Source organism: Porites lutea, chromosome 12 (genome assembly GCF_958299795.1).
Source record: "Porites lutea chromosome 12, jaPorLute2.1, whole genome shotgun sequence".
Taxonomy (NCBI): Eukaryota; Metazoa; Cnidaria; class Anthozoa; order Scleractinia; family Poritidae; genus Porites; species Porites lutea.
Window position 1 is genome coordinate 8,375,375 of NC_133212.1, and position 24,198 is coordinate 8,399,572.

At 38.8% G+C, this 24,198-nt stretch overlaps 1 protein-coding gene across 1 annotated transcript in view; it reads left to right on the forward strand.

The window, feature by feature from the left end:
- LOC140953667 (tyrosine-protein phosphatase Lar-like) overlaps positions 1-24,198 on the forward strand; it is an 88,795-nt gene that overhangs the window by 7,002 nt on the left and 57,595 nt on the right. Inside the window, exons 8-13 of the mRNA XM_073403079.1 lie at positions 661-936; positions 1,389-1,676; positions 6,293-6,598; positions 10,993-11,310; positions 12,176-12,472; positions 13,607-13,906. Of these exons, the coding sequence (XP_073259180.1) occupies positions 661-936; positions 1,389-1,676; positions 6,293-6,598; positions 10,993-11,310; positions 12,176-12,472; positions 13,607-13,906 (1,785 nt within the window). The remainder of the gene's footprint in view (positions 1-660; positions 937-1,388; positions 1,677-6,292; positions 6,599-10,992; positions 11,311-12,175; positions 12,473-13,606; positions 13,907-24,198) is intronic.

The following is a 24,198-nucleotide window of genomic DNA, read 5'->3' on the forward strand; positions in this document are numbered from 1 at the left end:
TATATTATCACTTGTTGGTAAGTACCGCTAGCTCTAAACTGATAACATGAACTGAGTCACGCTGCCCAGAGCATACATCGAGTGAATTTTCGTGGTTAACGTTACCCATCACATCAGTATTGATATTGTATGTTGTTCCCCTTTCACACTCTAGTTTAGAACGCTGCGTCCATTTTTCCTGCTGTTAATGCACCGCCTTTTTAAATATGAATAAATCACTAAACCAGGCAATCTTCGACCATAAATGCGCCGATTAGCCCTTTGAGGTCCTTTCACAGACCGCACTGACAGATTTTCCAACCCTTTCATACGCTTTAAATAGTGAACTCCTCTCCCCGTGTTATGTACGTGAAGCCTGAAAAAGGTACCCCTCTCGGGAGTAGCATTGCCGTACAGGCCATTATAGGGAGTCGCCCCCTTTCACCGCGTATACAGATTGCTCAGCGACAAATTGTCATGCTCTGCTATCACGAAATGTTTTAAAAGTTACTCTTACTCCCCGTTGCACGGATGCTTTTTGGCATTACTGTGATATCCTAAGTGATCTAGTTATCTGCGCCTTGAGGTGCACAAAAGTCATTTTAAGACTATTTAAGACTTACTTAGCGTTTGCTATTTTCTCTTATTTTCTGCTTCAATCGCATTGCCTTCTAATTACAGATCAGCCTGAGTTCGATAGGCATCCACAAAATAAGACAAAGAAAAAAGGGGAGACTGTGACTTTTAGCTGTAATGCAGTTGGCAATCCAGCACCCACATTCTCATGGACGAAAGATGGTTCTGTTGTGAATACAACTTCAAGAATCACTTTTAACGAAAATAACAAGACGTTGACTATAACGAATGTGATCAGAGGAGACAGCGGAGAATATATCTGTGTGGCTGCGAACAACGTTAACACAGTTCAATCCAACCCTTCCACATTAAATGTACAATGTAAGGATACTTTTGCTTGATTATTCAGCATGCCGGATAGTTAAATATTAAGTTTTACGACTGAGATATCCAATATTTATTAGGAGGATCATTACTGAAGTACTTGGATAGAGTTAGACCAATTAGACGGTTCACATAATCTCTGCTATTTTTGCTATTATCAGCTAAACTAGCGCGATGGGGAATTGGATTGCAATTGGAATTGGTGGATGATTTCATACAAATCCGGCTGTATTTTGTCACCCAACTAGAACTGAAGGAGAAGGACAAAATTGATAAATATCAAGACCTGACAAGAGAATTGACTAAGGAAACTGTCCAAGCTGTTTACAAAGTTTGCGCCATCGACTAAATTCACACCCACAGACTTTTTCATTTATCAAACAGTAGTTATGAACATTCTACTTAGAAATCTTATCCTGATTAGTAGCCTTGTACTTTTTCCCTTCCAGATGCGCCTGGGTTCCCCAAACATCCTGTCAATATCGTGAAAATAGAGGGAGAGACTGCTATCTTTAACTGCACTGTAGATGGAAACCCTGAACCCAGCATCGACTGGACAAAAGATAACCTGACTCTTAACATCCCAGCAGATTCGGATCTAAGCGAATCAAACTCAGGAAAAGTTCACTCTTTAACAATACAGAATGTTCATCGGTCAGATGAAGGGCAATACAGATGTGTGGCAAACAACAGCATTGGTTCTGCAACTTCGGAGGCGGGGTCACTCTCAGTGCATTGTAAGTACCACTTATTGCATCGACAATAATGTCTCAACCCATGTAAAGGAATCCGGATTCCGGAATCCGTACAATTTTTGCTCGTGGAATCCGGTATCCTGAGCTTTGGAATCCAGAATACAGCTCAAAGAATCCGGAATCCTACTAAGGATTGGAATCAAGTACCTAGAATCCGGAATTCATGGCATGGAATCCAGAATCCAAGACTGTCTTGGATTCCCTTGCATGAGGCAAAATGTCAGTCAAACCAGGCCGGATCGGAAAAAGGCCTATTCTCTATTGGTTTATGCGAAGTTTGCTCACCGGAGTTCGGTTGCACCACTAAATGTAATCCTGAGGCCATATATATCCTCGGAGACCTAGGGGCAGTCAGTCGACTGACTGCCCCTGGGTTTCCGAGGATGGGCTATATACAGCTAAATCAAAAAAGGTTCCTTTGGTCATTGGTATTTGGGCATATAGAACAATGCAATGATTTTCTTGAGTAAACACCAAACAATAGCTTCCCAATGCCCATTAATAGCACACGTTCAATATATTAAAATTATAACATGACCCCGAGGCCTCAGGGACACATTGCAAATTTTTCACGACCTTATTGTCTCGCAATTCCAATAAGAGACTTGAGCACGAAGAAGATCAAACCAAATATAGAAAAATGACCAGAAAGCCTCGGTGTCATGTTAGAATTTTAATATATCGAACGTGGGCTATTCCTACTGCTCAAAGCAATCTTAATTGAACCAGCTATATAAATGCTAATTGTTCAATACACTAACCATCTATACATAACTGAATGCAATAACGTTCCATATAAAGCTATAGCGGTATCAAGATCATAGACGATTTTTCCTTTTCGTAAACCTGATCATTCGCCGACTCGTGATACCCTATAATTAAAAGAGATGAAAATACTCACGACCATTAATTCCATAGAAGCCGGCAGAGAAAGAGTAGGAATGGCACAATAAGTAGTAGTCGGACTTGTTACGTACAAAGAAGGCACAAGAAGGAAAGCGGAAACAATACAGACCAACATACAGACAGACAGACGGATGAAATCACGATTTTTTTTTCGGTTAAAATGAGGACCGTCTCGTTTATCCTTGAAAAACGACGTGAAATTACCCAATTTCACGTTATGTAGGACATGCGAAGAATTTTTCTGCCTTTTTATTTATTTTGAATGCGGTTTCTTGTAATTTAAACTCCAGGAAAATTCGCGTACATCTGAGTCAAAATGTCAAATGGGTTGTGACAATCGCGATGAAGTTTTTAAAAGAACGCAAATACTTTTTACTAGTGATGTTTTCACTGACGTCGTCGTCGCTGCCGCGTAAAATCCCTATTGAGACGGATTATCCTACCATAATCCGTCTATTCCGACAAATCGGTCATTAACACCAAGGTGTGATTAGCAAAAGCTTTTTTTCGGTTTCCTTTAAAGTTATGCAAACTTTTCAAAGGTTCGACATCTCTTGAGCTCTTTTTAGTTATTGATTATTACTGGATGTAATAGAAGCAAAACTGATTTAATTTTTTCTTCCAACGGAGATTAATTAATTATTTTGAAAATATGAACAAACAATAATAAGAAGAAAGGAAAAGCAAAAAAATGCCAAGTATAAAGAACCGATTCCGGTTCTTCCCTGTTGGCCATATTTGTAGTCGGTGGAAGACCGCGGAAGCCATCCTGTCCTTTCCAAGGCTGAAACTAACACTCATAAGACACAAGTTCCTTACCAAAAATGGTTTGAAAACTCCATTTTTAGAACTTCCGATCTGTTTTTGTGTGAAGAAAGGCTAATCCGGCTTTATAATGGTCGGGTCCTCACCTTGAATAAAAAGGTTATCGCGTGTTAGTTTCACGCCAAAACATGTAAAATAGTAATAATAAAACAGCATGATACTGAACCTTAGAAAAGTAAAACTATTGTTATTTTGTTAAACATAACTTGAGTTGTTGATATATATGTCATTGTTTTGACTTTTACCGTCTTTTAAGAAAGGAATGCGTGACGTCAAGAGCTTGTCTCGAACTATCCCTTCGTGATATTTCCTTCTGTGTTGCCCCGACAACTTGAGCCGATATATTCACTTTTATCAATTGCATCCTTTATTTCCTACGTCGTTCTTTTCAATTGAACTCAAGAAATTTAGAAATGAACGTAAATAGCGTCGAAGTTACGAATTTTCGACAAATCTTAACATTGTTAAGGGCGATTAATTATGGAAATGTGCGGTTTATTTCGAGTCGTGACCTCACCAAGTACTTTGCCAATTGCCACCCTCGCTTTCGATTTCCGCTCAGGGGAGGGGAGAGGAATATTTCAGCTCGGTCAAGTTTATGCTTTCAAAATATGGACGAACGTCTTGCAGGAAGAATCGTCCTAAAATATCATTCGTCTTGTTGGTTTTCTCTCTTTCTGCTGTTGGTATTCCATTCGCCCGTTATTAGTGAAGGTAAAAACTCTATTTGATTTTGAAACCAAACGTTTTTACTACTTATTCGTTGAATTCACAAAGCGGAAATAATTTTACGTTTGTGTATTTACAGTCGGGTTTCTCGCGTTTATGTACTTCACCTTTTGAATCATGTCGTTATATCTTAAAGTCTCGTTTCTTCTGTTGTAGATATATACTTTAAAAATTGCCCGCACATTATATACCGAAAAACACAACGCATAAGCAAGCTGAAACGACTCTATGTCGGTCTACTATAAGAATTCTCACGGTGTAGCTTTCAAGACCGCGCTACACCATATCTTTCCCAAATTTTTGTTTTTGAATACAGAAAAACTGCATTTCTTATATAATAATTTTATTGCTTATAAAGCGATAATCGAGTTACGTACAAGTCAACTTTGCTTTCGTTGTACACAGGTGCACTGTCATGCATGTATTAAATCTTCCAGAATGTATGATCAATTAATGTTTTAATGATGAATCAAAGTATTCTGAGTATTTTAAAACCATTTAGCCCTTGTCATTAAATCTTCTTCCTCTCTGCCTTTGATTCTGTTATTAAGCTAAAAAGGAAACTTTGTGCAGTCGAATTTTTACAACAGTAATTAATCCTTCAGATATTTTAATTCTCCAACTTTGATAATATTGATATTTTGTTCATATGTCTTATTTTGCTTACATATAATGATAAGCTTATGGTATTCTCTGTACTTCACTTTTTTCCTAACATTTCTGATAATGTTTTACACTCAAACTTTTTGCTGTCTGTTCTTGACTATAAATACAAAAGCCAAAATATTGGCAGGCCTTATGTTGAATTCATGCTGTGAATATTTATTACATGCAGCATCAATATTGCGATAGACCTTATTTGTAATGATAGAAGCATTAGCCTGTGCCAGGCTCTTGGTCAGTGTAGTTGAGTGAAAAAAGGGAACGAGAACTGTAAAACGTTGAAGCAGCGGAAAAGTGAGCAAGCGAAAAACCCTTTTTCCCACTATCTTGGAGCCTGCATGGAACAGGCTATGGAAATATCAGCTACATGTACAATGTACATGTACTCGTAGGTATTGTGGATCTCTTTGTAAGAACACCTTTGCTACGTACAAAATCAACTGAAACTGAAATTGAACCTGAAACTCAAGAAAGTCTATTAACTAGTTATAGCTATCGCTAAGTGCCAACGAGCGAAGATTTTACCTGTATGCACGCGCTGTTGAATTAGTGGAGAAATGTCATGAAATACAGTAATTGATGAAAAATAGATTGAACTTAATAGTGCAAACTTAAAGCAAGGGGCGCACATACACCAGCCCACGGCCTGGCCATTACCTGATGTATGCGCACAGCTATATCACGCAGGCAGTGGAAGCCATGTACAGCTGTTTCGCCCTTACTGGGGCTCATCAGCATGGCATAGCCATCAGTCAGTGACCGGGGAAAACTTGTGTGTAAAAGACCCTTTCCTGCTGAGGCGAGTCCTTTAAGTGCCAGCTCCACACAACACATGTGGGAGATGTTGGCTGGGAACCACACGGCAGTTCTCCCACAACATGCATGGGGAAGGCGGATCATGGGTTTGGTGTATGTGTGTCCCTTGCTTTAATTTGTCTTTTGAAAATAGTGAACTAAACTGTTTTACTGTATAAAGAATTTGAAATCCCGACTTTACGAATTTTTCGAGATATTGAAGTTTGTGTTTTCGTCCAAAGGTGGGCACAAGTCGTTTTGTGTAAAATCAAGTGGTGTTATAAGCAAACTTAAAATCCTCAAAAAGTCATATTGAAGTCCACATATATTTAACATACAGACTTATATTTGGTCTCTTTTTAAAGCTAATAAAATTATGGGGCGCCAACGAAGCCTTCCATATTATTTTGCTTCAAAGACACCAAAAATTTCGCTGCGTTATAATTTTTCGTGCACAGCTCTATTCGGCTGCCGCCTCGCGGTCTCGCATCTTCTCAAGGCTGCTCATTGGCAATTAAGAGTATGCATTTATTATACTTCCAGAATGAAGTTAATTTTTTTAAAAAAGTTTTCAGGTGCTAACTGAATCTCAGAGTTATACATTGAAAGTTAACATTCTAGCATCCCTACATGTACACTGTAATAACAGAACATCCAACACTTTTTTTACTACTATACAGTTGCTCCAGAAGTAACAATTGATGGTGAGGTGCAACAGTTTGTGGTGATAGGAAATGAAATACAACTGACTTGTCATTATAACACATCACCTTCAATATCAGAAGTGAGATGGGAAAAAGATGGAAATGTTATATCAAAGAATGGTTCTGAAGAAGCTGGAGTAAGAGGGATTATTACTCATTTCAATGACAGCACAGTACAGTTAACTATCGCCTCAAGTAATTCATCTGACTCTGGGGATTATACCTGTGTTGTTACAAACAGAATTAATAGTTCATCTGCTACTGCAACAGTTATAATTCAAGGTTAGTTATAACAGTAAACTTTACAATAATCATAATTATTGTACAAAATTTTTTTGTTATTAATTAATTCCATGGTCGGTTAATTCTCTAGGTTTCTAGTTTTACAAGCTTTTCTGGATACAGGCCTGCCCAGAGGGAATAGGCACGGACGGGACTCATAGGTCCCATGCAACGTGCCATCCCTACCCAATCCGGAAAGTTTTCCGGAAGGCATCATTAAGCCTTATGAAGGAACAAGTCTCACGATTGGCAAAGTCTGCCGTCGTCCTATATGTTACCGTATTTCGTCTCATTTTGGCTAAACGGGTGAAACACTGATCCCGGGCTTGAGACGGAAAGGCATCATATTGCGAGCTTTGATTTGGGCGGAGATGAGTCTCTGGCCTCAAAAAGTAGCCTTTAGGAGTCAAAAATATTCGTTGAGAGCAAAATTGATGCTGATTTCTGACCAGGCCAGAGACTTAGTAAAAATTTGTTTTGAAGGCGGGCGTCCATGTGTCCCTTTCAAAACGGCTCGTCTACATCTTGGATCTTGAATAAATCGACTGTGTCAGTAAAGTTTACATGTGATGATTTGTGTGGAGAAAGCGAGAGTTATTGAGAGAAAGTAATGTGATGATATTTCGCCCGTATTAAGTGTGGAAACATTGTGTCTGGTTGGTTGTGGATAGTTTTATCAGTGCCTCGAACCTGGTTAATTGTGTGATTTCCTGAAGTTGTTGACAGACAGATTTCAGGTATGTCGTGGCACTTGTGTTACAAGAATATTGTGTACCGGCATGAAAACGCTTTGTAAGTGTTTAGTTGAAGTGATTTTCTCTTATTAGACAACCGATCGTGGGGTCAAGAAAGGTGGATTCTAGGTCTGTTTTATTCGGGCATCTCGCTATAGTTTAAGAGACTGAAAGGTCATTATTTCTGTGCTTTTAAATGTTGTTCATTTCGTTACAAATCTGTCGCTTTTGTCAAGAGCAACTTTTCGTGTGTTGCCAGTGATTAAGGTGACTCGACCCAGTTTTTTTTGGGGGGTACCATCCTACTTTGAAGCTCTCTGGTATCCCCACCTTTACTTTTATCGTAAGTCTAACACATAGAATGGATAACATATAGATCAATCTACAATATAACATAAAATTTTTGGCGATCGGAGTAAATGTCATGTGGTTATAATGCCACGCCCCTTTGAGGTCTGAGTCGAAAATCTGCTGTTGCCGGCATTTTTTCGTGAAAATCTCTCGGTTACACATAGTGCGCATTAGTGCCTTGCGCTGAACAGAGTTTCACCAAAATCGCAAAGACCCAATTCGAGAAATTCAGCAGTTTCCAAATTTAGGTCATAATTTATGCGAGAATGATAAGCAAACTTTACATGGATTATATCTAATAAACTATGAGATGAATCTCTGTATTTTGGGCATCCTTATAACAGATGGGTCCTTGCAAGTCCGCAAAACAATTTAGGGCTTTGTAAATGCGCGCGATTTCGAGCAAAGCAAACATATAGAAATTATAGTTTTCGCAATTTGTTGACGTTTGTCAGCGTTTAAGAGTCCTTCTCACGAAAAAAGCATTTTCTTAAACATTCGTAGTTTTTTTTCCTCAAATTTTTTCAGGGCCACAATTGATTAACTAACTACCCGGATGCTGAATTTCATGGTCATTGAAAAACTGTGACATTATCTTCTATAAGCCCAAACTTGAGTAAACATTGAAGATGTTTAGCGTTTTGGCTGACTTTGTGCTTTGGGAGTTGTCTATTGTTTCTAGTCTGTCAAAAACAGCATTCTTGTTCAGCACGCGTGCAATGACCGCGCTTGGCTGACTTCTGAATATGATAATTTTGGTACAGTGAGACAGGCCATCGCGTGATACATAGAGGTTTAACTCACAATTTTTAATCAATTCTCGTGCTTCTTGTGCCTTTGCAAAAAAATCAAGAAGTGCTGCACACTAAATCTACTTACTATTACAAAAATATCATTTTTTCATAGGTTTAATGCAAGCCAATAATTAAACCAACTCGTGACGGGAATCCCTTCTATTTTCTTATACCAAATTATCATATCTCGGTGAGCATTCGGAAGTCAGCCAAGCGTGGTCATTGCACGCGTGCTGAACAAGAATGCTGTATAATGACAGACTAGAAACAATAGACAACTCCCAAAGCACAAACTCAGCCAAAACGCTAAAAATCTTCAATGTTTACTCAAGTTTGGGCTTATAGAAGGTAATGTCACAGTTTTTCAATGACCATGAAATTCAGAGTCCGGGTAGTCTGTTAATCAATTGTGGCCCGGAAAAAATTTGAAGGAAAAAAAAACTACGAATTTTTTAAGAAAATACTTTTTTCGTGAGATTGACTCTTAAACGCTGACAAACGTCAACAAATAGCGAAAACTATAATTTCTATGTTTGCTTTGCTCGAAATTGTGCGCATTTACAAGGCCCTAAATTGTTTTGCTGACTTGCAAGGACCCATCTGTTATAAAGATGCCCAAAATACAGAGATTCATCTCATAGTTTATTAGATATAATCCGTGTAAAGTTTGCTTATCATTTTCGCATAAATTATGACCTAAATTTAGAAACCACTGAATTTCTCGAATTGGGTCTTTGCGATTTTGGTGAAACTCTGTTCAGCGCAAGGCACTAATGTGCACTATGTGTAGCCGAGAGATTCTCACGAAAAAATGCTGGCAACAACAAATTTTCGACTCAGACCTTAAAGGGGCGTGGCATTATAACCACGTGACATTTACTCCGATCGCCAAAAATTTTATGTTATATTGTAGATTGATCTATATGTTATCCATTCTATGTGTTATACTTACGATGAAAGTAAAGGTGGGGATACCAGAGAGCTTCAAAGTAGGATGGTACCCCTTAAACGAAACTGGGTCGAGTCCCCTTAATTCGTCCGTTTTAAGCCCTAACTAGCGACTTTCAACTGGTTTTTATTAACCTCAAGGGTCAAATTGTTAAAATGCACTTGAAATTTCGGGAGGTACCTTTTATCAAATCCAGACAGATATATATATATTAAAAGTAAATTGAAAAAAAAATAGGTGTGCTTACTGGCCTGAAATGAGCATGCGAAGTGCACGCGTTCGACGTGACACAATTTTGGGAGAGACTGGAGCATACACTTCGACATTCTGCATACAATTCTTTGCCAACCGATTCACAGTTCATTTGTCAACTTGTTTCTTGTGTTTTCGTTTTGTTTATAAATATGAAAAAACACAGCTTATTTCATTTTGGCTCTGATAGAGTTGATGACTTAATGGTTGTCTGACTGCTTAACGGGAAGATCGATCTTGAGCAATTTGACTTTGCATGTACCTTGCAAACATGATTTAAACTGTTGCTATAGTTACTGGTGGCATTGGAAGCATGAAATTTAATTTAAAAAATTGTTTGTGCATTTATTTGTCACCTTTTATTCAGAATTAGTCTGTCACTTTTTAGATAACGTTTTAGCTTTACAATAACAATTTGACTGTTCATTGGAATAAAGAAACTAAAAATTCTGAAAAGCATTAAAGAACTATGATATACAGTTGGTGATATATTGGGTGATATCAATAATATTGTTCCAAGTTTCAATAGCATAGCTTGACCCAGACCATAACTGAAATGACCCAATTTATAATGCCATGTGGGACATATGACCAACTTTGACTAATTAGGTGTAACTCTTTTGCATGAAATCTTTTCCAATCAGTCTGTACATTAATGGTGATTGTAATGTACCAACTGTACATTACAATCACCACTAAGCTACTGATAAGAGAATCTGACTCCACTCTGCAGTGCTCAATATACATGTAAATACTGTACTTTTAAATTTATGTTAGCTCCCCAGGATATTACCAGGGAGTCTCTCAGTTACGACAACCAGCCTTCAAGCCTTCCATACAGGTCACTAAATCTCCTGGATAAAATTGACTTTTGAGCTTTTCTGCGCTTTAGGTTGGAATTTAGCCTCCTTGTTTTGCAAAACTCAAAACATTCTTTTGTTATGGTTTCTGGGGCATTTTAAAAATGTTTGTACAACTGGCAAAGGTTATTTTACAAAGTGAATGCTGGTGGTCTGTATTTCATGTAGGTCTTAAATGCCCTTATAGCCACACCCATGCTAGAATTGAGATTCGGTTGATATGTATGGGAGTAACATTGATTTTTTCCTGGGTTGGAGGGAGGGGGTAATGCCTATGAGATAGTGCCTAGATTTCACATCTCCAGAGGCTGGCATGTTTTGTTGTAAGTATCTGCATCTAGGTTAGTGTTATTTTAATATGCTGAGCACTTCAATTATTATAATAGGTGTGGGAGACCGTTGGTAATTGTTAAAAAAAAAAAACTGCTGTACTGCATGTATTTTCTTTTTGTAGTGGTCCCAAGCCCACCAGAGAATGTGACAGTTATCTCTAAGACCTCACGAGTTGTGAATATCTCCTGGACACCTGGCTTCAATGGCGACAGTGATATTCTTAACTACACTGTAGAGATCAGTACAGATAATCAGGGATTTGCAGAGGCTAGATGTTCAGGGCTGTCAAGTAGTGGCTGTGTGGTATCGAGCTCCTTCACAAATGCTTCTCTTGTAGGCCTACATCCTGGACGGACATATTACATACGGGTGTTTGCTGCTAACGAAGTTGGTTCCAGTGCTGTAAGCTCAGTAATCACCACAACCACAGATGAAGAAGGTATGCTTGTTACATAAATTTTTTGTTGCTTCTCTAGCCTGAAAACACACCCAGCATTGTTCGAAGCCACCACTGGTTTCCTTCAAAATGACTGCAGAAATTCTATACTGATGACCCAGATCTGGGTATTACTTCTGATTGGTTGTGTCCTGAGGGAATTTGCTTCAGCCAATTGCTGAAGCACTACCCAGATCTGGATAGTGACATGTCATTAGTGTGGAGTTTCTGTGCTTGTTCCTCAGACACCATTCTGCTGAGAAAACAGTGGTAGGTGTCACAGCATATTGGCTGTTTTTTTTTCAGGCTTCTACTTATGAGGTTTCTGTAAATTAAGTTTTCTTGTTGTACATATTTAAATTTTTTGCATTTTTTAAGTATGTTTTAAAGATAGATGTAAATGGTTCTTAATGTACTGAACACTCATAGATCTATTAAGTTATGGCCACCACCTGAGTGCATTATAGTTCTTTAAAGGTTTTGCAGTAGTGTGTATGAGTCAAAGTGTTCATTTTTTGTTTCTTTGTGATACAGTGTAGAGTCTCTAGCACAATTTAGATGATCTGTCCAATCATTGTGTTAATTATGAGCTAATTTGAATAGGACATTGTTTGATGTCCAACTGCTATTTGTTGCTTTTATACATGTAGGCTACACCCTAAGGTCATGTAACATGTAACTCTTGACAAAACCATGTGTAAACTCCCTGTTTACAAAAACCATTCCAGCAGCTAGCTACAGTTATGGACACTTTTTCTGCTTCCTGAGGGATGTTTACAAGGGCTTTCACTTTACTGAGTGTTTTCTATTTCAGTGTATTTGCTATGATTGTTTTTTTGAAACGTTGTTGGTGTTTTTGTTATTGTAGTACCAAATGCCCCCCCAGCTAATGTCACAGGAAACAATGTGACCTCTACCAGCATTTTTGTACAGTGGGATGACGTCCCAGCAGACAATCAAAATGGTATTATAGTGAATTATACAGTCACCTACACAGAGGTGCCCAGTGGTAATCCAGGAACGAAGATAGTGATTGCTCCAAGAACAAATGCTACATTAGCTGGATTGAAGAAATACACCAACTACAGCATTACAGTGTTTGCATCTACTGCTAAAGGAGGTGGCAGCAGAAGTGATCCCATTATTGTCATTACAGATGAAGACAGTAAGTGTATTAAGTCAAGCGCTGAAGTTTTTTGTCACCTGAATGAAGATCAGCGCTGACAAAGTGGCTTATTTTTGCGTTTTTTTTTTCATTCCCAAGTGGAAAGCACTCCCAAATCACACATGTACGTTTCACGTAAAGCTGGTCGGTTTAGCTCAACCGATTGTCCCGCAGTGTCTGTATGTCTGTCCCATTTTTCTCACCCACCATAATCCTGCATGCATGTATTATTGCTCAGCATTTCAATGGAAAAAAAAACCAATTCATCCACTATATCCGAACAGGATTTATTACTCTTACACTCCCTATATTTATATACCTTTCTTCAGTTGACTTGGTATAGGGTATTCCCATCCCTGTCCCCATAGGGCATTGCACACTACCAAGTCAACTAACCAGGGGAAACCTGACCTATCAAATACTCGACAGGGAAGGGAAAGGGAACTTCGGTAGTGTGAGCGGTCTCGCGCTCAAATTCCCCTTCCATTCACTTTTGAACGCCTGCCATGCAGGCTAATACTATGCTACCACAGTACTTACATACTAACTTGATACACAAGAAACCAGATCTTTCAGCTCCCAGTTATACTTTAACTGGTCCCAATGTCTATAATATAACCCAGATCCGCAGCAAAAACTACGTTCGTTTGACTGAAAACATATCCCACTATTAATGAGTCTTGCCATTTTTAACTTAAGGATACACCACAGTTTTATTGTTTAACTCTTGGTATGACGTACAAAATAAGCGGCTTCTTTGAACGCTTAAACGGCACTGCTACTAATAATAATAACAATAATAATAATAATAATAATAATAATAATAATAATAACAATAACAATAATAATAATAATAATAATAATAATAGTATCAATGTTTATTTCTTTCGTTTCATAATCCAATTCCTCTTTTAAATGCTTTTTCAGTTGCATGTCACTTTAAATTCCTTTTTCTCCAACTCTTCCAGCGCTTACGGAGAGCTTTCTAGCCTCGCCACCCGAAATAAGTTCGTTCAATCCATCATTTTCTGCGCCACAGTGGGTTCTACAATCCTTCTAAATAAAAGCACGTTATAAAAGATTTAAATGTTAAAAAACAAAACAAAACAAAACAAAACAGTAAACCTCTTTCAGAGCCAACAGCTTTTCCAGATGGTGTCCAGGGACGCAATCTGAGTTCTACCAGCATTTTGGTGGAATGGGGCTACGTTCCAGAAGCTGGAAGAAATGGTATTATACTCAGTTACACAGTTTCTTACCAAGAATCTAGTGATGGTATTCGTCAAACCCAGGAAGTGAATGCTCCAACAAGGCAAGCAACCTTGTTAAGGCTCAAAGAGTTTACAATCTACAACATTGAAGTGTCTGCTGCTACTTCAAAAGGAAGTGGGCCTTTTAGCGAACCCGCTATCTCTGTCGAAACGGACGAAGATAGTAAGTACCAATGAGCAAAATATTTAATATCAGAGCTTGAATTAACGGCCTGTCAAAATGTTTGGATGGCCGGTTATTACCTCCGATCTTTACCGTTAGTGGAAGTAGCTGGACTGCATGACAGAAAGTAAACTGGCGTCTGCCTGTGTGCAATGAATCATTACTAATAAACCATCTACACATTTCTGTATCTCACGCCATTGTTCGTTTATACGCTAAGCCCAGTCTTTTGAACACCTTTCCGCATGGCAGTTTCTTTGTACGGTATTACAGTTCTCTTCTTAACACTGTCTAAAGGATTTCCTGTGCGATAGTTTGCTCATGTGGAATTATCTTTGTCTTGTTAGCGCTTTTCAAGGCAGTTCGTGGTACAAGTTGTTTTTTTTGTTCGTAATTGCAGTTGTCTTTTTACCACTTCTCCGTACGACAGTACGTATGGTTTGATTTATTGTTTTCTTCTAACTTCTCCGTACATGTACGTCAGTTCGCTCTTGGCCGTAGTGGTCGTGTTTACTTACGGTACCGAGTGTGAAGTTATGAATATATGAAAATCATATGTGTGAACTGCGGAGTGAAGAACTATATGAAGGAAGATCATCGCAGTTATATACGCAAGGTTTGTATGAATCCCGTACAAGCCTGAATACGTTTCAGGCTTTCATTTCGCAACTGCAAAAATTGCGTATATAATTACGGTACCGAGTGTATAGCCCAGTTGTCCTTCTACTCGTGATTTGCCGTGTGGAGTTAGTTCTTTTTACAGTATTGGTCATGTTACTTCAGAATATTTGACAGGCTAAATATGGTTATTGTCCGAGGAAAAACTATCCTAGACCGGGAAGTGTGACCGGCTCCAACCTACGTAAGTAGGGCTTCTAGGGAGTTTTTACGCAAATATGGTGAAGAGGTCGCGTTCGTCTAGATCCGTGAGATCACGTGTGGGAATCACGTGAAGGGTTCGGAAGATTGTCGGAAGAATTCGGGGAGCGTCTGGACATCATCGGAAAGTGCTTGTGTGGGATAGCACGGAGAGGAGTGTCACGTGATCGTGGGGTCACGCGTGGGATTCTTGGAAAGAAGACAAAACCATTCGTGGAAATACATGCAGTCAAAGTCATTTATTCATAAACAGGGAAAAGCCTGTGTGCAACTGGGACGTAGAGAAAACACAACTATTAAACAACTTTTTTTCAATAGTCAACAGTTTTTTTGCCTTCAAGACAAGATCAGTCATCTAGTTCCATAAAGTGTTCCACGTTCCATTTATACAATCATAATAGCCATACAGATAGGTCTTGAACGTGTCAGGGTCGACCACGCGTTTATTAAGGACAGAAAAGTGTAAAAGTCATACTTCTTCGCATCGCGTTCAATTTGATGCGTTTTGGGTACCCTGGTTTCACGCGGTTGATCCGATGGCTCTTGCACTTCCGCTAACACATTTTGTTTTACATCCATGACTTCATAATTCAAACATTGATGAGGATCACTGTTTAGTGAAAATCAAGGGACTTTGCAGCATACATTTTCTTGATTTTTCTTGTAGCCGTATTTCTTGTGGCCCGATCCAAATTCTTCAGTGTTATCGTTTCCGTTCAGTTCATCCTTAAACTGGACTAAGAATTGTCCGAGAGGTGGATTCTGATACCCGGTATGACCACTGAATCGGTATCGAAATAAAAAGGCAACGGTCCTGTAGCAATTCTAAGGCTTCATAGAGCTGTAACCTTGCTCAGCAGGTGGTGAAAGAGGCCAAAAAATAATAATAATATAAAACATTTGTGTAGCGTATATACAGAAGCTCTATGCACTTTACACGATCATAAAAAATATAATTTAATTTTTAAAAGCCATATTTAAAAATATATGTCTTAAGCTAATGTCATCAGGTAACTGATTCCATAGCTCAGAGGCAGAGATGCCGAAAGCCTTTGCACCATAGGTCTTCGTGTTACTTTGAAGGTGAAAAGAAAAATTTTAAATTTAAGGCTTTGTACTTATCACGCTTTGTTTTATTCACAAAGAAGTAAATATTTTTGATTTTACTGCATGTCACATCGAATTATGCCGTAAGGCAAACAAATGAATGATGAAGGCTTTAGTACTTTAGTGGTGCACACTTCATGGTGGCATGGTATCAGAAGAATTTGCAAACTTTATACCAAAGGACGACCGGCTGGCAAACTCACGTGACGTGAATCCTCTAGAGACCATCTGGATTATCGTTGGTGAGACAACATACAAAGATCGAGCCCCCAAAAACTGGACGAGCTAAGACAGCGACTACGCTTCGCCTGAAAAAAATGTGACTTAAGATACACTTTGGGAGCTCGTACATTCTATACCTCACCACTTAGAAGATGTCAGAAATCATAAAGGAAGACATTCTGGCCCGGGTTGCTCGAAGCATGGTTAGTGCTAACCAGCGTTAAATACCATGGAAACTTATACATTTTGATACCTCTTAACCAACGGTTAGCGCTAACCAGGCTTCGAGCAACCGGCCCCTGGTTACTAATATTTCAGTTAGTCAATGTTAAATGAATAATGAATAACATACTTATTTTTACCGAGCAAATACGCTGCCTTACAAGCAACTGGTGGCATTGCAACAAGCATGATTCAAGACAACGACTTTTACATAACGCTTCCCAGTAATGCTAGTAGCAATTTATTTTTAACCAATTCCAAGTCCTCTTACCGAGTGGCGTTATCCCGACAAATTTATTTTGAAAAATGAAGAGAAATCAGAAGTAGGACTGCATTATATTGTATATCCGTTATCATGGTTGGGCATTCCTGTCATGTCCTCCTCCAGAGTTCATATGACTTCAATCTCTTCACCTTACCTTAGGGCAAGTATCAAACATCCCTGGATGTAATGGAGGGAATCCTACAGTGTCTGAACACTGCTCTGCGACCGTCTAAAACCGAAATAACAGTATGTAAGGAATGGAATGTTACTTGGAACTCTTTGGATGAACGGATTCTAATCATAGTGCCAACTGCTCGAGCACTCGAGTCGATAACAGATCAAAGCAAAATTAGTTCTGGTGTCCATTTGAACATGGAAGTATCCATCACCCAAAAACATAAATATGGATATGATATTTTCCGGGACTTTTAGTATTCCTCCATCAGTATCCCTTACACGTTGCAACCAATCTTGTAGAGCCCTGGCAAGTTGGTGATAAGCGCTTACCCTCCCACATGCAATGGTCCCAAATGGTAACTCTCGAGTAAAAAGAGCATGTTTTGTTCTTACCATTTCGTACAAAGATGATCAAACCATTAAAATCTATTTAACCGGTGGTTGTGGTGGGTAGATCTCATTTTTAAACGGTATTGTCAACGTGGTACTACACTTTCATCGTCAAAGACAATGACAAACAGTTTAAACATGGTGTTGACCAGTGATGCAAGCTTAGAACAGTTTCCCGAAAACAAGGCAGCTGAGTTTATAATGCAATTGCCAAATTAAATGCACCTAAGTGAAGATTGGGACGTGGCCATGACCCGTATCATCTACCCTTATACGTGGGTAAATGTGTGAGACAATGAGCTCTCCTTCACTTTGATTTGTGAGGAAGGCCGTGCTCCCTGGAAATTGTCAATCTAGTAGACGTTATACATGGTATGTTGTCAGGACTTCACAACTCGCTAAAGGACAGTTATCTCAATAGTGACAAAACAATTACAAGTCTGGGAGGAAACGAGTGCTTTTACATACGCGAGAAAGCTCCAGATTACTTTGAGTTAAAGTTGCCTTGTGGTTGGTATGTAACTTTACCCATGACATTAGCCCGCGCCATGGGGTACTTAAATCACAAGTACCAACTTCCTGCCCTGTATCAAATCAAGAGGTATTCTTAGGAAGCCAGTTACTACAACGACAAACCACTGCAAGGACTAGCGTCAGATGTTTGTTTGTGGAGACTACTGTTTGTTTCATTTACTTCATCGAGCACGTGATGTTGATATAAACACAATTTAAGCTAGATTTAGACCACACGACGCACAATGGAATGGTACACAAGTAGAAAGACTCAAAGCTTCTCTATTTGATCCGTACGAGACCAAGCCTTAAAAAGAAGAAGGATGGTTGCAAGATTAAAAAACAATAGCCTGTAGGAGCCATATTAAATTAAGCGATACCAATGTAACACACTCTTTTGAACTCAATAAAAGTTAAAAACTGTTTTAAAGACTGCATAGGATGTGTGACTTTTTTTTTTACAACGATAAATTGATTCTGAAAATCCCAAACGATATTGGTCATTTATCAAGTTCAAAACAAAGAGTAAATTCACCTCGCCAGTTTTTCAATTTGGTGATGATAAGGCATCAACTGCAAGTGATAAAGCTCAACTTTTTAACACTTTTTTCGCTTCAGTATTCTTATCTGAGCCAGCTTTTACAAAGAATAGTAACCAGTCTCACCGTTTGTTTGCCGTTGAAAATATTCATAACTTTACATGCTCAGAATCGGATGTTGAAAAACTGTTGTTGAGTCTAAATGTTAATAAAGGTTGTGGACCCGATGGCCTGACTGCTCGTATGCTAAGAGAAGCAGCGCCTTGCATCGCCCTTTCATCACCAAATGCGTGTTTAATATGTCTCTCAAGTTGGGCAGGTTACCAAGTAAGTGTAAATCTGCAAATATCACCCCTGTTTCAGAAAAGGTGAAAAGGAGCTTGTATCTAATCATCGACCAATTTCCCTAACATGCCTTGTGGTCAAAGTTCTGGAAAAATTGGTCGCAAATCACATTTCATCCTTCCTCGAAAAGCATAATTTGCTCAGTACTCGTCAATATGGCTTCAGACCTGGTCTTTCTTGTTCATCTCAACTCTTCCATTTATTTCACAGAAGGGCTTCAGCTCTGGATAGTGGTAAGATCACTGACGTTGTCTTTTTGGGCTTTCAGAAAGGATTTGACTCTGTTCCCTACCGTCGTTTAATTTTGTAAGGATTACAGGTTAAACCCTTAATTGGCTAAGTGACTTCTTATCAAACAGACGCCAGCGTGTAGATATTGATGGTCGCAACTCTGACTGGGCTTACGTATTTTCGGGTGTTCCCCACGGTATTATCGTGGGGTCACTTTTGTTCCTCTTAGTTTTGAATGATATACCAGAATGTCTTTCTTGTTCCAGCGACATGTTTGCAGACGACACGTTATTACACAATTCAGCTTCTCCTTGTGCGGTTTCTTATCCAATCAATGGTTATTGAACATGAATGCTACGAAATGCGAGAGCTTGACGATAACGACCAGCCTCGTTCCCAGTCGTCCTCGGCGATTTCGGATGTGACGTCACCTGTCAAGCTTGTCGGGAAAATTCGCCTAGGACGCCTGGCAAATAATGGCAAATCCAAAATGGCGGCGCCAAGATTGCGACTTCAGCCAAGATTCTTGAAGAAATGAAAAAAAGCGTCGGAAATAGGTTGGGATTCTTTAATCAACGTTTGCCATCAAATACCTAGAGATGATGGAGAATTTTCTTTCAAGGAATCGTTCCGCGTGTACACCTGTTCTTATCTTAGGTCAGTAATTTCGAGTTTTGATTGTATCAAAAAATATGGATTTAATTCAGCCCAACAAATCGTCGCATCTCAGGAGTGTGTACATGTCCCATTGAACGTACCTGGGGAAGGAAGCTGCCTGTCGGGAATGAGTTAACCCATGTTGAACTTCGTGAAAGATGTGTCATCGAATTAGCTCTGTACTCAGCATATTATCTAGCGGATGCAGAACTTGTTAATCGAATCGTAGCACTGCGCGCATTGCAATTCAAGAGAGACTTCTAGCCTAGGTGTAGTCCTAAACGATAGTGGATCAAGTCTTAGTCGCTGCTTTTGTCCATTAACTATACAAAACAGAAGTCATGAAGTGCTGTCAACCTTTTGAATACGCCTCAATGTGGCAGATACAAGCTATAGGGGCAGTTTACAACATACTGAGTAACATCAGGAGCGTTCAAATATCCTGAAACGGCATCAGATGTAAAACACTTTGTGTCCATGCTTTTATAGCATTTAGCATGAATAAAATTTAATTCCATATCCAAGTTATCTTCAACCAGTGTATCTACCCACAATTTAAATGAGATGATCCTTTGGGGACTGTTGAAAACTTTCAGTCAAGCTTTCTTTCTGTTTCTATTAATGTCTGATTCTATTGTTGTTGTTGTTGCACGACCCCATATCTAGCCTCTATGTTCCACTGTACTACTATCTTATGTAAACTTTATCTCAACCGTGGTAGGATTAGCTCAGTTGGTAGAGTGCTTGGCTGCAGAGTGGGAGGTCACAATTTCAATTCCCGGGGTCGGACCAATACTCAGGATCTTAAAATGACTGAGAAATGAAGGTATTACCTTTGCCCTGCTGCAAATGGCTAGACCTTTGCGTGGCTCGGATGCATGACCATATAAAATGGCAGTAGTAGACGTAAAATAGTGTCCCCAATTATTACCTTTGTGCTGAATACATTGACACTCAAATTAAGTGCTTTCCTTTTTTTTCTGTTTTCTTTTTTACCTCGAAACACTTTCGCAGCAGTGGTCTTCCAGTGAGTCATAAGTTTAAAAATAATATTACATGAGTTTTTGGTGCTATTTTCAAAATAGACAATTAGAATGTTCTGCGTGAACTGGGAGCTGCAAGATACAAGTTCAAGGCACTAGGTTGTTATAAAGAGCAAAAAGCATATTCAAAGAGCTGAAAATGGCATGTAGCTGGCCCAGCCAATGGTACCATTATGGCATCAAATTAAGTGGAAAAAGGTCTTGAGTTGGTCTTGAAGTTGTTTCCCCAACCCATTCCCACAACAAGTTTTACAAGACAAGAAGTAGTTGTTAGCAGGTTTAAAAAATGTCTCTTAACAAATTTCACAAGTGTTCAAAACTATGGCTTGTAAGGAAATCAATCTAATTTCCTTATAAAATCAATACAGTTTTGTTTGATGAAACCTAAGAAATTCAATATTAAACATCATGGTTTCATATCTTTATTTCCATTTCAAGTTTTCTTCAGCTTAATTACATTTTCCTTTTGCTCCTGTATCCTTCGCATCCCCAGTGTCATCTATTACATACTCTCCTTTCATCCCCTTCAAAACTTTCTGAAAATTAATGTAGAGGAAGGTAAAAAAAATAGACAATAATATATAATAAAAAACTAAACATTTGATGTACAATACCTTGCTCAGAAATTATGCCTGTCAGGCAGGTAAATTAAGATTAAGTGTCAACTATCCAAAATTTTCCCATCTCTAAAATTGCAAACTCCTTCAGAGTGATCTTACTTAATGCATGAAACAGGAAGTAGAATACTAAGCACTATCATGCACTTATTCTATTGTCTTCTTTTGTTTATTTGTAGCTATATTTTGCAATAGTTGTTATTAAATGTTTCATGGGTCAAGTAAAATCGCTCTAAGTCGCAATCATATAAAGGACAGAATGATAGTCATATCATTAAAAATCAGGTAAAACTAAGACACCCGAATATTACATGAGTTACTGGTGCTATTTTCAAAATAGACTATTAGAATGTTCTGCATGAACTGGGAGCTGCAAGGTACAAGTTCAAGGTACTAAGTTATTATAAAGGGCAAAAAGCATATTCAAACAGCTGAAAATGGTATGTAGTGTTTTTTTTTTTTTTTTTTTTGCTTTTCGCGCGAAACCGTGTAAATGATTCTCGTGATTTTTTTCTACCAACAATTCGAACAACAAAGGCAAAATAAGCCCACTATAGCCCTGTAACTAGGAAATCAACGCCCATTTTGTTCAATGAAAATGAAGCCTTTGATACTAGTGTACATACAGTGTACAGTGATCTTCCCATGCCCAACTACGAAGAAACTTTTTTCTAGCTTCGTGTAGCGAACAAGACTGTAAACAATACGCTTAACTTACCAGTGTTTTTTGGGAAAACATGCCCGCCACATTTCGTTGCTATCAGTTAAAACGGTCCAAAGATGCTCGGAAGAGATGTATTAATCTCATGAGTCCGAAATATTCCGTGATCGTCGCAGAAAACAAAGGATTTTCGTCGAGAAATCATCTGGGACTTTTTCTCGTCGATCTGGGACTTTTTTGCCATTTTTTGCCAGGCCTCGCGCTATCGCGCTCGGTTCCAAGCCTCCTCTGGTCACTCGGATAGCGCGAACAGGCCTGGGTACGAGGCTGGATAACGACATGTAAAATAAAATTGACAGTGCTCATATAGCATTAATTCTACATCTCTAGAGAAAGTTCACATCCACAAGGATCTTTGTGTAACTTTCTCTTCTAACTTGTCCATGAAATCTCACGTGCTCACTGTAGCGGTCAAGGCCAATAAGATACTTGGTCTTTTGAAGCCTACATTTGGAAAATGTTCTGAGGCCATGATAAGTGGATATAAGGCAATGGTTCGCCCGATTATCGAATATGACTGTCCTGTCTGGGACCCTTATCAAGCATATTTATCGGACAAATGGGTCGATGTGACAATTGCTAGTCTCTCGAATGCAGTTTAAGGTTGACAATACAACGTCTTAAATTTGAAATTCTTCTTTCCACCTTCAAAGTAACACGAAGACCTATGGTGCGAGGGCTTTCGCCACCTCTGCCTCTTAGCTATGGAATCAGTTACCGGATGACATTAGATCTAGTGACAATCTGACAACTTTTAAGTGAAAGCTTAAGACATATAATTTTAAATATGGCTTTCAAGAACTTTTTTTTTTACCTTTTTTATGATCGTGTAAAGCGCATAGAGCTGTGCATATGCCCTACACAAACGTTTTATATTATTATTAATACGCGCTCTACCCGACACGTTATGGGAATATGGCGCAGCTGCTAAACAAGACCCAAATGCAAAATTTTACCGAGCATCATAAACTCATCGAGTTTCTTGACTTGGCCGAGATGGATGTTCGGTCGATTTGTGTCGTCACGGACGATTTGTTTGAAGTCTACAACAAGAAAGCGGTTGAAGATGAACTACCCTCGGTGTATGTGAATATTCGTTTTGGCGTCTTTAACCACCTGCTGAGACAATTTACAGCTCTATGAAGCTTTAGAATTGCTGCAGGACCGTTGCCTTTATTTCGATACCAATTCAGTGGAGTTTACAAGTTATACTGGGCAACACTATCCACCTCTCGGTCAATTTTTAGGCCAGTTTAAGGATGAACTGAATGGAAACGATTCATTAAAGAATTTGTATCGGGCCACAAGAAATAAGGCTACAAAACACATCAAGAAAATGTATGCTGCAGATTCGGAGGCTTTTCACTCAGCAGAAGTAAAAGAGGCTTTGGATCAGCCACCCGAAACTAGGATCCCTAAAACGTGTCAAACGTGTCAGATTAAACCCGATGCCAAGAAGTATGAACTCTATCCCTTCGCGCAGTACTATCGCTTTAATTAAAATAAACGCGTGGTCGACCCTGACACGTTCAAGATTTGGATACATGGAACGTGGAACAATTAATGGAACAAGATAACTGATTTTGTTTTAAAGGCAAAAAAAATGTCTACTATTAAAAAATAGTTGGTTTTTGGGCTAAAAACGTGTTGTGTTTTTCCTCCGTCCCAGTTGTACATAAGCTTTCGTGTTTATAAATAAATGACTTTAACTGCTTGTATTTCTGAGAATGGCTTTGTCTGCGTTCCAAGAATTACACGCGTGATCCCACGATCACGTGACACTCCTCCTCGCGCGATCACACGCAAGTCCTTTCCGATGATGTCCCGACGCTCTCCGAACTCTTCCGACAATTTCCCGAACCCTTCACGTGATCCTCACACATGATCTCTCGGATTCAGGCGACCGCGACCCCTCCACCTCATTTGCTTAAAAAACCCCTATATGGGACAGACACCCTACTTACGTATGTACAGGTTATTGCTGACCTCTTGTCGGTTTTGTCTTATAGTCACTCTTTTGTCAGAGGAAAATCTTAGAGGATCATAAATGACGCAAATTGCTAAAAAATTTACGAAACTAAATTCCGTGAACTGCTGAATATGATCTGACAGTAGCGGTACGATTTATTTCTAGGCACTCGTTCACGCTACCCTTCCTATTTTGAAACGTCTTTGTTGTTAGTATTATTTGACAAAAAATGAATCAATCAATAGATAAAAAATGAATAAATATTTAAATAATAAATAATTTTTTAAATAGATCAGTAAAATTACAGTTCTTAAGTCTTAACCATTTCATTTCAACTTAAAACATTAAATTCACCTTTCTGTTGCTAGTCGACGTTTATGCTGTTATTCTCCACA